Source organism: Aquarana catesbeiana, linkage group LG11 (assembly GCF_042186555.1).
Source record: "Aquarana catesbeiana isolate 2022-GZ linkage group LG11, ASM4218655v1, whole genome shotgun sequence".
NCBI lineage: Eukaryota > Metazoa > Chordata > Amphibia > Anura > Ranidae > Aquarana > Aquarana catesbeiana.
In genome coordinates this window covers 253,359,594-253,374,089 of record NC_133334.1, presented here as the reverse complement: position 1 = coordinate 253,374,089, position 14,496 = coordinate 253,359,594, and the positions used below count along the sequence as shown (strand labels likewise).

Here is a 14,496-nt window from a genome sequence, read left to right as displayed (position 1 = left end):
AAAAAAATTTCTCCCATTGGACCAATACGTTTACAATGCAGATGTGTCATACACCCCCCCCCCCCTCTATGATATCTTATAATACGGTAAGATTTTACTGTGGAAATTTAAAGATACAGAGCCCCAAATACCAACCCATTGGCTACATAGTGACATTTTTCCAATACTTCTAAATGGGTTTAAAAAAATTCTCCCATTGGACCAATACGTTTACAATGCAGATGTGTCATACACACCCCCCTCTATGGTATCTTACAATACGGTAAGATTTTACTGTGGAAATTTAAAGATACAGAGCCCCAAATACCAACCCATTGGTTACATAGTGACATTTTTGCAATATTGCAAATTGGGTTAAAAAAATTTTTTCCCATTGGACCAATACGTTTACAATGCAGATGTGTCATACATACCCCCCTCTATGGTATCTTACAATACGGTAAGATTTTACTGTGGAAATTTAAAGATACAGAGCCCCAAATACCAACCCATTGGCTACATAGTGACATTTTTCCAATACTTCTAAATGGGTTTAAAAAAAATTCTCCCATTGGACCAATACGTTTACAATGCAGATGTGTCATACATACCCCCCTCTATGGTATCTTACAATACGGTAAGATTTTACTGTGGAAATTTAAAGATACAGAGCCCCAAATACCAACCTATTGGTTACAATCTGACATTTTTCCAATACTTCTAAATGGGTTTAAAAAAAATTCTCCCATTGGACCAATACGTTTACAATGCAGATGTGTCATACATACCCCCCTCTATGGTATCTTACAATACGGTAAGATTTTACTGTGGAAATTTAAAGATACAGAGCCCCAAATACCAACCCATTGGTTACAATCTGACATTTTTCCAATACTTCTAAATGGGTTTAAAAAAAATTCTCCCATTGGACCAATACGTTTACAATGCAGATGTGTCATACACACCCCCCTCTATGGTATCTTACAATACGGTAAGATTTTACTGTGGAAATTTAAAGATACAGAGCCCCAAATACCAACCCATTGGTTACATAGTGACATTTTTGCAATATTGCAAATTGGGTTAAAAATTTTTTTTCCCATTGGACCAATACGTTTACAATGCAGATGTGTCATACATACCCCCCTCTATGGTATCTTACAATACGGTAAGATTTTACTGTGGAGATTTAAAGATACAGAGCCCCAAATACCAACCCATTGGCTACATAGTGACATTTTTCCAATACTTCTAAATGGGTTTAAAAAAAATTCTCCCATTGGACCAATACGTTTACAATGCAGATGTGTCATACATACCCCCCTCTATGGTATCTTACAATACGGTAAGATTTTACTGTGGAAATTTAAAGATACAGAGCCCCAAATACCAACCCATTGGTTACATAGTGACATTTTTGCAATATTGCAAATTGGGTTAAAAAAATTTTTTCCCATTGGACCAATACGTTTACAATGCAGATGTGTCATACATACCCCCCTCTATGGTATCTTACAATACGGTAAGATTTTACTGTGGAAATTTAAAGATACAGAGCCCCAAATACCAACCCATTGGTTACATAGTGACATTTTTGCAATATTGCCAATTGGGTTCAAAAAAATTTCTCCCATTGGACCAATATGTTTGCAATGCAGATGTGTCATACACACCCCTCTCTATGATATCTTATAATACGGTAAGATTTTACTGTGGAAATTTAAAGATACAGAGCCCCAAATACCAACCCATTGGCTACATAGTGACATTTTTCCAATATTTCTAAATGGGTTTAAAAAAAATTCTCCCATTGGACCAATACGTTTACAATGCAGATGTGTCATACACACCCCCCTCTATGGTATCTTACAATACGGTAAGATTTTACTGTGGAAATTTAAAGATACAGAGCCCCAAATACCAACCCATTGGTTACATAGTGACATTTTTGCAATATTGCAAATTGGGTTAAAAATTTTTTTCCCATTGGACCAATACGTTTACAATGCAGATGTGTCATACATACCCCCCTCTATGGTATCTTACAATACGGTAAGATTTTACTGTGGAAATTTAAAGATACAGAGCCCCAAATACCAACCCATTGGTTACATAGTTACATTTTTACAATATTGCAAATTGGGTTCAAAAAATTTTTTCCCATTGGACCAATATGTTTACAATGCAGATGTGTCATACATACCCCCCTCTATGATATCTTACAATACAGTATGAATTTACTGTGGAAATTTAAAGATACAGAGCCCTAAATACCAACCCATTGGTTACAAACTGAAATTTTTCCAGTACTTCTAAATGGGTTCAAAACCAATTCTCCCATTGGACCAATACATTTACAATGCAGATGTGTCATACACACCCCCCTCTATGATATCTTACAATACGGTAAGATTTTACTGTGGAAATTTAAAGATACAGAGCCCCAAATACCAACCCATTGGCTACATAGTGACATTTTTTGAACCCATTTAGAAGTATTGGAAAAATGTCAGTTTGTAGCCAATGGGTTGGTATTTGGGGCTCTGTATCTTTAAATTTCCACAGTAAAATCTTACCGTATTGTAAGATATCATAGAGGGGGGTGTGTATGACACATCTGCATTGTAAACGTATTGGTCCAATGGGAGAAATTTTTTTGAACCCAATTTGCAATATTGCAAAAATGTCACTATGTAACCAATGGGTTGGTATTTGGGGCTCTGTATCTTTAAATTTCCACAGTAAAATCTTACCGTATTGTAAGATATCATAGAGGGGGGTGTGTATGACACATCTGCATTGTAAACGTATTGGTCCAATGGGAGAATTTTTTTTAAACCCATTTAGAATTATTGGAAAAATGTCACTATGTAGCCAATGGGTTGATATTTGGGGCTCTGTATCTTTAAATTTCCACAGTAAAATCTTACCGTATTGTAAGATATCATAGAGAGGGGTGTGTATGACACATCTGCATTGTAAACGTATTGGTCCAATGGGAGAAATTTTTTTGAACCCAATTTGCAATATTGCAAAAATGTCACTATGTAACCAATGGGTTGATATTTGGGGATCTGTATCTTTAAATTTCCACAGTAAAATCATACCGTATTGTAAGATACCATAGAGGGGGGTGTGTATGACACATCTGCATTGTAAACGTATTGGTCCAATGGGAGAATTTTTTTTAAACCCATTTAGAAGTATTGGAAAAATGTCACTATGTAGCCAATGGGTTGATATTTGGGGCTCTGTATCTTTAAATTTCCACAGTAAAATCTTACCGTATTGTAAGATATCATAGAGGGGGGTGTGTATGACACATCTGCATTGTAAACGTATTGGTCCAATAGGAGAATTTTTTTTAAACCCATTTAGAAGTATTGGAAAAATGTCACTATGTAGCCAATGGGTTGATATTTGGGGCTCTGTATCTTTAAATTTCCACAGTAAAATCTTACCGTATTGTAAGATATCATAGAGAGGGGTGTGTATGACACATCTGCATTGTAAACGTATTGGTCCAATGGGAGAAATTTTTTTTAACCCAATTTGCAATATTGCAAAAATGTCACTATGTAACCAATGGGTTGATATTTGGGGATCTGTATCTTTATATTTCCACAGTAAAATCTTACCGTATTGTAAGATACCATAGAGGGGGGTGTGTATGACACATCTGCATTGTAAACATATTGGTCCAATGGAAATTTTTTTTTTTAACCCATTTAGAAGTATTGGAAAAATGTCAGTTTGTAACCAATGGGTTGATATTTGGGGCTCTGTATCTTTAAATTTCCACAGTAAAATCTTACCGTATTGTAAGATATCATAGAGAGGGGTGTGTATGACACATCTGCATTGTAAACGTATTGGTCCAATGGGAGAATTTTTTTTAAACCCATTTAGAAGTATTGGAAAAATGTCACTATGTAGCCAATGGGTTGATATTTGGGGCTCTGTATCTTTAAATTTCCACAGTAAAATCTTACCGTATTGTAAGATATCATAGAGAGGGGTGTGTATGACACATCTGCATTGTAAACGTATTGGTCCAATGGGAGAAATTTTTTTGAACCCAATTTGCAATATTGCAAAAATGTCACTATGTAACCAATGGGTTGATATTTGGGGATCTGTATCTTTAAATTTCCACAGTAAAATCTCACCGTATTGTAAGATACCATAGAGGGGGTGTGTATGACACATCTGCATTGTAAACATATTGGTCCAATGGGAGAATTTTTTTTAAACCCATTTAGAAGTATTGGAAAAATGTCACTATGTAGCCAATGGGTTGGTATTTGGGCCTCTGTACCTTTAAATTTCCACAGTAAAATCTTACCGTATTGTAAGATATCATAGAGAGGGGTGTGTATGACACATCTGCATTGTAAACATATTGGTCCAATGGAAATTTTTTTTTTTAACCCATTTAGAAGTATTGGAAAAATGTCAGTTTGTAACCAATGGGTTGATATTTGGGGCTCTGTATCTTTAAATTTCCACAGTAAAATCTTACCGTATTGTAAGATATCATAGAGGGGGGTGTGTATGACACATCTGCATTGTAAACGTATTGGTCCAATGGGAAAAAATTTTTTTAACCCAATTTGCAATATTGCAAAAATGTCACTATGTAACCAATGGGTTGGTATTTGGGGCTCTGTATCTTTAAATTTCCACAGTAAAATCTTACCGTATTGTAAGATATCATAGAGAGGGGTGTGTATGACACATCTGCATTGTAAACGTATTGGTCCAATGGGAGAAATTTTTTTGAACCCAATTTGCAATATTGCAAAAATGTCACTATGTAACCAATGGGTTGATATTTGGGGATCTGTATCTTTAAATTTCCACAGTAAAATCTTACCGTATTATAAGATATCATAGAGAGGGGTGTGTATGACACATCTGCATTGTAAACATATTGGTCCAATGGAATTTTTTTTTTTTTAACCCATTTAGAATTATTGGGAAAATGTCACTATGTAACCAATGGGTTGATATTTGGGGCTCTGTATCTTTAAATTTCCACAGTAAAATCTCACCGTATTGTAAATGTTAGAGAGGGTGATGTAACATATAATATAATGATTATACAGAGCTGTCACACATCCATTATGTTCTATTTAGCTTTTGTGTGTTTAAAATCCAACCAAAAAATACTCGTCTGATAGCAAGACCACTGATTTGCAACTGTCTGATGGCTTGACTTCAGTCAGATGGAGTATTACAGCCATGATCTCCTATTACCCCTCCAGAGTATTACCCCGGGGGGATGGGTCTCCTATTACCCCTCTAGATGGAGTGTTACACAGGGGCGAGTCTCTTATTACCCCTCCGGACCCTTGATAATGGCCCCTGATGTCCCCTTGGTACACATGGACCCCATATCTGCTCCTCCATCACCTTCTCTACTTTGTGAGGGTGTGCCCTCCATCTCCTCTATTCTGAGGGGGCAGGCCATCCTTAATGGATCCGTTATGGATTCTCTACTCTGCGGGGTGGGTTCTCCATCACTTTCTCTACTCTGTGGGGGTGGGTTCTCCATCACTTTACTCTGCAGGGGGGAGTTCTCCATCATTTTCTTTACTCTCCGGTGGCGGGTTCTCCATCACTTTCGTGGGTTCTCCATCACTTTCTTTACTCTGCAAGGGGGCGTGTTTTCCATCACTTTCTCTACTCTGTGGGGGCAGGGTTCTCCATCACTTTCTTTACTCTGCAGGGGGGAGTTTTCCATTACTTTCTTTACTCTGCGGGGGTGGGTTTTCCATCACTTTCTTTACTCTGTAGGGGCAGGTTCTCCATCACTTTCTTTACTCTCCGGGGGCGGGTTTTCCATCGCTTTCTTTACTCTGCGGAGGCGGGTTTTCCATCACTTACTCTACTATGTGGGGGCGGGTTCTCTATCACTTTCTTTACTCTACGGGGGCGGGTTCTCCATCACATTCTTTACTCTACGGGGGCGGGTTCTCCATCACATTCTTTACTCTGCGGGGGCGGGTTTTCCATCACTTTCTTTACTCTCCGGGGGCGGGTTTTCCATCACTTTCTTTACTCTGTAGGGGTGGGTTTTCCATCACTTTCTTTACTCTGTAGGGGCGGGTTTTCCATCACTTTCTCTGCTCTGTGGGGACGGGTTCTTCATCACTTTCTTTACTCTGCGGGGGCAGGGTTCTCCATCACTTTCTCTACTCTGCGAGGGCTGGTGGGCCCTGCACCTAGTCTGTGTGGGTAGGTCATTAAAATTATAGATTATGGGGACCCTTCTGTCTATACAGCCTTCTTCTCTGTCTATATATACTATATACACTCACCGCCCACTTTATTAGGTACACCTGTTCAATTGCTTGGTAACACAAATCCTAATCAGGCAATCACATGGCAGCAACTTAATGCATTTACACATAGACGTGGCGAAGACGACTTCCTGAAGTTCCAACCGAGCATCAGAATGGGGAAGAAAGGGGATTTAAGTGACTTTGAATGTGGCATGGTTGTTGGTGCCAGACGGGCTGGTCTGAGTATTTTGAAAACTGCTGATCTACTGGGATTTTCACACACAACCATCTCTCGGGTTTACAGAGAACAATCCAAAAAAAAAAAATTTCCAGTGAGCTGCAGTTGTGTGGAGGAAAATGCCTTGTTGATGTCAGAGGAGAATGGGCAGACTTGTTCCAGATGATAGAAAGGCAACAGTAACTCAAATAACCACTCATTACAAACAAGGTATGCAGGATACCATCTCTGATTTCACAACACATCGAACCTTGAAGCAGATGGGCTACAGCAGCAGAAGACCGCACCAGGTGCCACTCCTGTCAGCTAAGAAGAGGAAACTGAGGCTACAATTCACACAAAATAAGACAATACAAGATTGGAAAAATGTTGCCTGGTCTGATGAGTCTCGATTTCAGCTGCGACATTCAGATGGTGGGGTCAGAATTTGGTGTAAACAACATGAAAGCATGGATCCATCCTGCCTTGTATCAGCGGTTCAGGCTGGTGGTGGTGGTGTAATGGTGTTTGGGATGTTTTCTTGGCACACTTTTGGGCCCCTTAGTACCAATTGAGTATCGTTCAAACCCCGCGGCCTCCCTGAGTATTGTTGCTGATCATGTCCATCCCTTTATGACTACAGTGTACTCATCTTCTGATGGCTCCTTCCAGCAGGATAATGCACCATGTCACAAAGCTCCAATCATCTCACCACTGGTTTCTTGAACATGATAATGAGGTCACTGTACTCCAATGGCCTCCACACTCACCAGATCTCAATCCAATGGAGCACCTTTGGGATGTGGTGGAAGGGGAGATTTGCATTATGGATGTGCAGCCGACCAATCTGCAGCAAATGCTTGATGCTATCATGTCACTATGGACCAAAATCTCTGAGGAATGTTTCCAACACCTTGTGGAATCTATATCATGAAGAATGAAGGCAGTTCTGAAGGCAAAAGGGGGTCCAACCCGGTACTAGCAAGGTGTACTTAAAGTGGCCAGTGAGTGTATATACACACAATTCCGCTTGGTGTGATTTATGGATTAAATGGTGGAAATCCTTCACATTTTTTCAGCGGTTCCATCATGAATGGGAATATTCTGCACATTCAGTGGGAAGTTCCCTGGAAGCATTTCACAGCTGAAAGTCTTAAATGGACAGACTTTGGAAGAGCAGGTAAGACAATTGGCCCCAGAGCACCAAGATCACAATATCAAATGTTACAAATGAAGAACTTACTAGGATCCTGATAGGACACTTTCTGCAGTCTCTAATGACTCTACATCTTCACAAGGCTAAAGGATGCCTGAGACCATGTGATTGTTGCCTAGGCATTAACTAACATGACAGGGGTGAGGAACTGGCCTCATACAGTTAGGTCCATCTACAGGGCCTTGAAATAGTATTCATACCCCTTGAAATATTCCACATTTTGTCATGTTACAACCAAGAACATAAATGTATTTTATTGGGATTTATGTGATAGACCAACACGAAGTGGCACATAATTGTGAAGTGAAAGGAAAATGAGAAATGGTTTTAAATGGTCCGACCAACAATCTGGCAATTTTCGGATCGTTAGTATTGTGCTTTCGACAGCCGATTCCGTTTTTTAGTCAGACAAAAGCTGGATGTGCAAACTATAAAAATGTTGTCGTACGTGAACTCAACGTCCGATTTTTGTTTAATGAGTACGGTTTTCGCACGGAAAAAATTGTAAGAGCAAGACTAGGCATGCTCAGAGACGAAAGAATACATACAAAACTATTCAGCACATTACGTCACTTCTGATGTTGACTTCTGTCGTATGGTGAGTAACCTCTTCACTTTCGACATGAGACTAGATTTCAACAAAAAACGGACAAATGGTCGTCTGAAAATCTGATTGTGTGTACGAGGCTTAAGTGTGGTATTTGCATTTTGAATCTATTGCTGTGAACCTACATCATGCATTCAAAGGAGCTGTCCATGCAAGTGAAACAGGCCATTGTAAGGCTTCACAAATGAAACAAATCCATCAGACAGATAGCAGCAACATTAGGATTGGCCAAATCAACAGTTTGGTACATTCTGAGGAAAGAAGAATGCAATGGTGAGCTTGGCAACATAAAAAGGCCTGGATGTCCACGGAAGACAACAGTGGTGGATGATCGCCGAATCCTCTCTATGGTAAAGAAAAACCCATTCACAACATCCGGGCAAGTGAAGGACACTCTCCAGGAGGTGGGTGTATCATTGTCAAAGTCTACAATCAAGAGAAGACTTCACAAGAGCAAATACAGAGGGTTCACCCCAAGGTGCAAACCATTTATAAGCCTGAAGAATAGAAAAGCCAGATTAGACTTTGCAAAAAAACATCAGAATGATGGGAAGAAAAAAGTGTGGAGAAAGCTTGGAACAGCTCATGATCCAAAGCACACAACGTCATCTGTAAAACATGGTGGAGGCAGTGTGATGACATGGGCATGCATGGCTTCCAATGGCACTGGGTCATTGGTGTTTATTGATGATGTGACAGAAGACAGAAGCAGCCGGATGAATTCTGCAGTGTTTAAAGATACTGTCAGCCCAGGTTCAGCCAAATGCAGAAAAGTTGATTAGACGTGCTGCACAGTACAGATGGACAATGACCCAAAACACACTGCAAAAGCAACCCAGGAGCTTTTGAAGGAAAAGAAGTGGAATATTCTGCAATGGCCGAGTCAATCACCTGATCTCAACCCAATTGAGCATGCATTTCACTTGCTGAAGGCAAAACTAAAGGCAGAAAGACCCACAAAGAACAACTGAAGACAGTTGCAGTTAGAGCCTGGCAAAGCATCAGAAAGGAGGAAACCCAGTCTTTGGTAATGTCCACGGGTTCCAGACTTTAGTCAGTCATTGCCTATAAAGCAGAGTTATGCAATTAGCGGACCTCCAGCTGTTGCAGAACTACAAGTCCCATGAGGCATAGCATGACTCTGACAGCCACAAGCATGACACCCAGAGGCAGAGGCATGATGGGACTTGTAGGTCTGCTAATTGCATATCCCTGCTATAAAGGATTCTCAACAAAATATTAACAATGAACATTATATTAATTTTATTATATTAATATTTCTCCAATTACATTTGAGCCCCTGAAAATGGGGGGTTTGTGTATGAAAATGGTTGCCATGCCTAAAATTTGTACTTGATATTTATGTCCAACCCCTTGAATTAAAGCTGGAAGTCTGCACTTCAAATTCATTTGGATTGTTTCATTTTAATTTTATTCTGGTGGCATACAGAGCCAAAAGATATGAAAATTGTGCCTGTGTCCAAATATATAGGGACCTAACTGTATATGAAGAGTCTTCTTAAAGAGTTACCCAATCTCTCCCTTTCCCAAAGCTGGTTAGAAGATGTTCCGGGAACACTGATTGGTTGCTGTTCTTCAGTCTGTCCAGTCATATCAGACCCCGAACAGGAGGGAGATCAAACTATGCAATGTGGATTGTTAGTCCATATCTATTTCTGTGACATGTTTACATGTATTTTTACATAAAACTTACAAAAACACCCAAATCTGTACTTTTACCAGCTTTCTCTAAAGCAGCACTCAAACTATGAGAGGGTGGGTCATTTCTGTTAATCATTCAGGGCTCTGTTGTTTTGCATAAGTCAGTCTAACACTGTAAACAGGCTTCCAGGAGGGAACTGCACAACGATAGCTTTATCAGCGTTGCTCCTTATTTGTCCAATCAGAGGCTGTGAGCATACCTCCCAACTTTTTGAGATGGGAACGAGGGACACCTATCAGCAAAATTATGTAGGCATAGGACACACCCCTTGCCACGCCCCCCCCCCCCCCCCCCCCCCCTTAAAGGAGAATTATACAAAAAGATTAAACACACAAGTGCTTTTTTGAATGGAGCTCAGCTTTAAACCTCTAACTCCTGACCTAACTGTAATCCTAAATGCAATTCTCCAAACCTAACACTTTATTAAAAATGTAACATATTGCAGCTTACCAATCATTAGCTGCATTATTTATTTTTTTAGGTTTTTTTCCCCTCTGTTGTCACAAAATTATCTAGCCAGTAACACACCTTCTGTGCCTCCACTGTGGATGAAGGAGCACATTTGGACAGCAGCATTGTCAGTCTGGGGAGAGGGGAGTGTTAGATACACTAGCAGATTTAGATACACTAACAAATTTAAACTGAACTCCAACTAATACTTTATAAGCAGTTACAGCAAACCGTTTTGTTCTTTTTGGGATAAAAGGTTTACCTAAAAGAAAATCTGATCATTGTAAGCACTCCTGTAAGTGGTTAAATAGTTTATTTGAACCCACTTACTGCCACATCTGTGGGATAGGTTGTTCTTTTGAAAAACAACAGACTGACAGGATCACCAATAGAAGATTAAAGAAAGAAAGACTCAAAAAAAGAAAACCAATGCAGCTACCAAATCAATGAACTGGTGAGCTGCAATACAATAAAAGTTTGCTTTTGGGTAATACCTCTTTAACCTCTGACCCTAATTCTAGCCCAATCCTCAAACCCTAATTCTCTAAACCCGAATCGAACCCTATTCCTCTATCCCTGTCTAACCTTCTGACCCTAACATTAATCCTAACTGTAATCTAGCCTTCTAACTCTAACTCTATACATCTAATTCGAACTCTAACAATAGCCCGCTATCCCTATTCCTCCAAATCTAACCTTAACCCTCTATCCCTTCCCCTATAACAGTAACCTTCTAGCACTAAATATAATCTCATTCCTCTAACCCTATTCCCCAAACCCCAACTCTCTAATCCTACCCTCTGACCATAACTGTAACCTAAACCTCAAATCCTGAATCTATCCTTCTGCCCCATTCTTCTAAGCCTAACTCTAACCCTATTCCTCCAACCTTAACTGTCTAACCCTAACCTTAATTCTAACCCTAACTGTAATCTAGCCCTCTAACCCTATTCCTCCAGTCCTAACTCACTACCCCTAACTCTAACCCTAATTAACCATAACCCACTAACCCTTCCCCTATATCCATACCCCTCTAACCCTAAGTATGACCCCATTCCTCTAACCCTCACCCTATAGCCCTAACTCTAACACTATTGCTCTAACTCTCTAACCCTAACATTCTAACTCTAACCATCTACCCTGTTGCTCTAACACTAGCCCTTTAACTATAACCCTCTTACTCTATTCCTCCAACCCTAACTATCTTAATTGTAACCCTATCCCTCTGGCTTTAACTCTAACGCCAATCCTAATCCTATAGCCCTATTCCTCTAACCCTAGCTATAACCCTATTCCTCTAAATATAACCCTACTATTCTAATCATAACCCTCTAACCCTAGCTATAACCCCATTCCTCTAACCCAAGCTTATAACCCTATTCATCTAACCATAACCCTCTAACCCTAGCTTTAACCCTATTCCTCTAATCCTAGCTATAATCATATTCCTTTAAACCTATTCCTCTAACCCTAGCTATAATAATATTCCCCTAACCCTAGTTATAACCCTATTCATCTAACCCTAGCTATACCCTATTCCTCTAACCATATTCCTCTAACTATAACCCTATATATCTAACCCTAGCTATAACCCTATTCCTCTAACCCTAGCTATAACCCTACTTCTCTAACCCTAGCTATAACCTTATTTCTCTAACCCTAGTTATAACCCTAGCTATAACCCTATTTCTCTAACCCTAGTTATAACCCTAGCTATAACCCTATTTCTCTAACCCTAGTTATAACCCTAGCTATAACCCTATTCCTCTAACCCTAGCTATAACCCTATTCGTCTAACTCTAACCATAACCCTCCAACCCTAACCCCCACTCAGAGTGTTGGCTGTTCCTCAGATTATAGAATACTCCAAGTCCCCCTCTCCACACACACAGTATATATGAAGCCAACACACACTTTACACAACAACACAGAGGGGACCCATAGAAAATGGTTCACATGGCTGCAAATGACAATACACACAGCTTCTTGTTATATAAATATATATTTTAGCATTTCTTAGAAGAATATTACAGCTTTAGGATTAGATGGCATCACTTTTCTGATGCCACGCCTTTAAGGTAATACACCCAGTAGATGCCCTGGGCGGTGCCAGTGGCACGAGGGCATGACACCACAAGTCTTCCTGCCACTGGGGCTTTGCTGCCTCCTGGTGGGGCCTCATATGACACAGTGATGTGGTGGGTCTTCTTGGGGCGTACCGCCTCGCATTGTTTGGCGGTGAAAGCTGGAGGGTCTGTTTGAAAACTGAAGGTTGTCGGCTGCAAGAAAACGTTTTTAAAAGGGATGGAAATGTTGGAGCCAGAACGAATCTGGATGGGGCCCTGAGGCTTGGGGGCCAATGCTGAGCCAAAAAGTGGAATGGTGTAATCGCCTCCCAGTGGAGAAGAGATGAACAGGATGGCGCGAGACTCTCCCAGCTGAATCGGCTCATATGTCACCTCCATGCTGACCTCCGATCCACCCTGCGAGCCTGGAGCCGCCATAACCAGCTTATCAACGTGGAAATCCGTGTTATCGACCTGTGGAGAGCATACAGAGGCATCAGCCAGATAATCACATACAGGGCCGATTTTTAGAGGATAAGACTGACATTGGAAAGCTATTGTTATCTTTATCAGTAGGCTGATGCAACCTATCTGGGGCTGTCACTCACCTTACAGCTGTACTCCGTCTTCTGGCGGGTGTAATTGATGAACCTGGCGCTCAGTGTCTGACTAGAGCCGAGCATCGTCCGGAAGTAAACGGGTTTCTCTGACACAGCTGGTGTAGCTTTCAGGAGAAGATCATACTGAAATAAACCAAGGTCCGCGCTCTGTAGGGTCAGCCGCCCCATGCTCTCTCCTGACTTCAGTGGCTGGTACTCGAACATCAAGGTGCCCTAGAATACAGCAAAATACTTTCAAAGAGGAACAGTGATCTGCTTAATGTATGGAGGAGGGACTGGTTAGAAAGGGTACTATAGTTCCAGGTACATTGATTGTGGAAAGCTCTAAGATCCCTTTAGGACACAGAGGTCTATATGGGCCTGCCCTATAGAGAATACTATGAACACCCAGGTTACTGATGACTATATGAACCTGGCTTTAGAGAGTTCTATGATCCCCCAGGATACTGAGGTCTATATAGCCCTGGCTATGGAGAAAATTATGATCCCTCACGACATTGAGTTCTATATAGGCCTGGCTATGAGAGTACTATGATCCCTCAGGAAATGAGGTCTATCCACCTATCTATCAGCCATAACATTGTGACCACTGACAGGTAACGTGAATAACATTCATTATCTCGTTCCAGTAGCACCAGTTCCAGTGGGATATATTAGGCAGCAAGTGAACATGTTGTCCATGAAATTGATGTGTAGAGCAAAGAAAAAATGGCACGTGTAAGGATTTGAGTGACTTTGACAAGGGCTACAACCAAAAGATCCTACACTGGACACATGAGCATCAGAACTGGACCACAGAGCAATGAAAAAAGGTGTCTTTGAAGGTGCTGACTTGGCCTCCAAATTATCCAGATCTCAATCCAATTGGGCATCTGTGGGATGTGCTGGAAAAACAAGCTTGATTCATGGAGGCCCTACCTTGCAATTTACAGGACTTAAAAGTATCTGCTACTGACAGCTTGGTAGCAGATACTACAGCATACCTTTAGAGGTCTAGTGGAGTCCGTGCCTCAATGGGTCAGGGCAGGTCAGGAGAGCAAAAGGGGGATCTACTCAATATTACGTGGGTGGTCAGAATGTTATGGCTGATTGGTATACAGTCCTGTCTATGCAGAGTACTATAATCCCTCAGGAAACTGAGATCTATACAAGCCTGGCTGTGGAAAACAAAATGATCCCCCAGGACATAGAGGATTATAGGGATCTGGTTGTGGAGAGCACCAAGAATCCCCAGGATACTGAGGTTTATAAAGGTCGGTCTAAAAAGACTAATACGATCCTCCAGGGCACTGAGATCTATATAGGTCTGTCTAGGGAGAGCACTATGATCC

The 14,496-nt window shown here is 40.7% G+C and overlaps 1 protein-coding gene across 1 annotated transcript in view; it reads right to left on the bottom strand.

The window, feature by feature from the left end:
* Positions 1–12,462: 12,462 nt before the first annotated feature.
* Positions 12,463–14,496, bottom strand: part of HYDIN (HYDIN axonemal central pair apparatus protein) — a 128,897-nt gene continuing 126,863 nt past the window's right edge. The window contains exons 84-85 of the mRNA XM_073605646.1: positions 13,154–13,378; positions 12,463–13,019 (exon numbers count right to left, since the gene is read on the bottom strand). Coding sequence (XP_073461747.1) covers positions 12,531–13,019; positions 13,154–13,378 — 714 coding nt within the window. The 3' untranslated portion in view covers positions 12,463–12,530. The remainder of the gene's footprint in view (positions 13,020–13,153; positions 13,379–14,496) is intronic.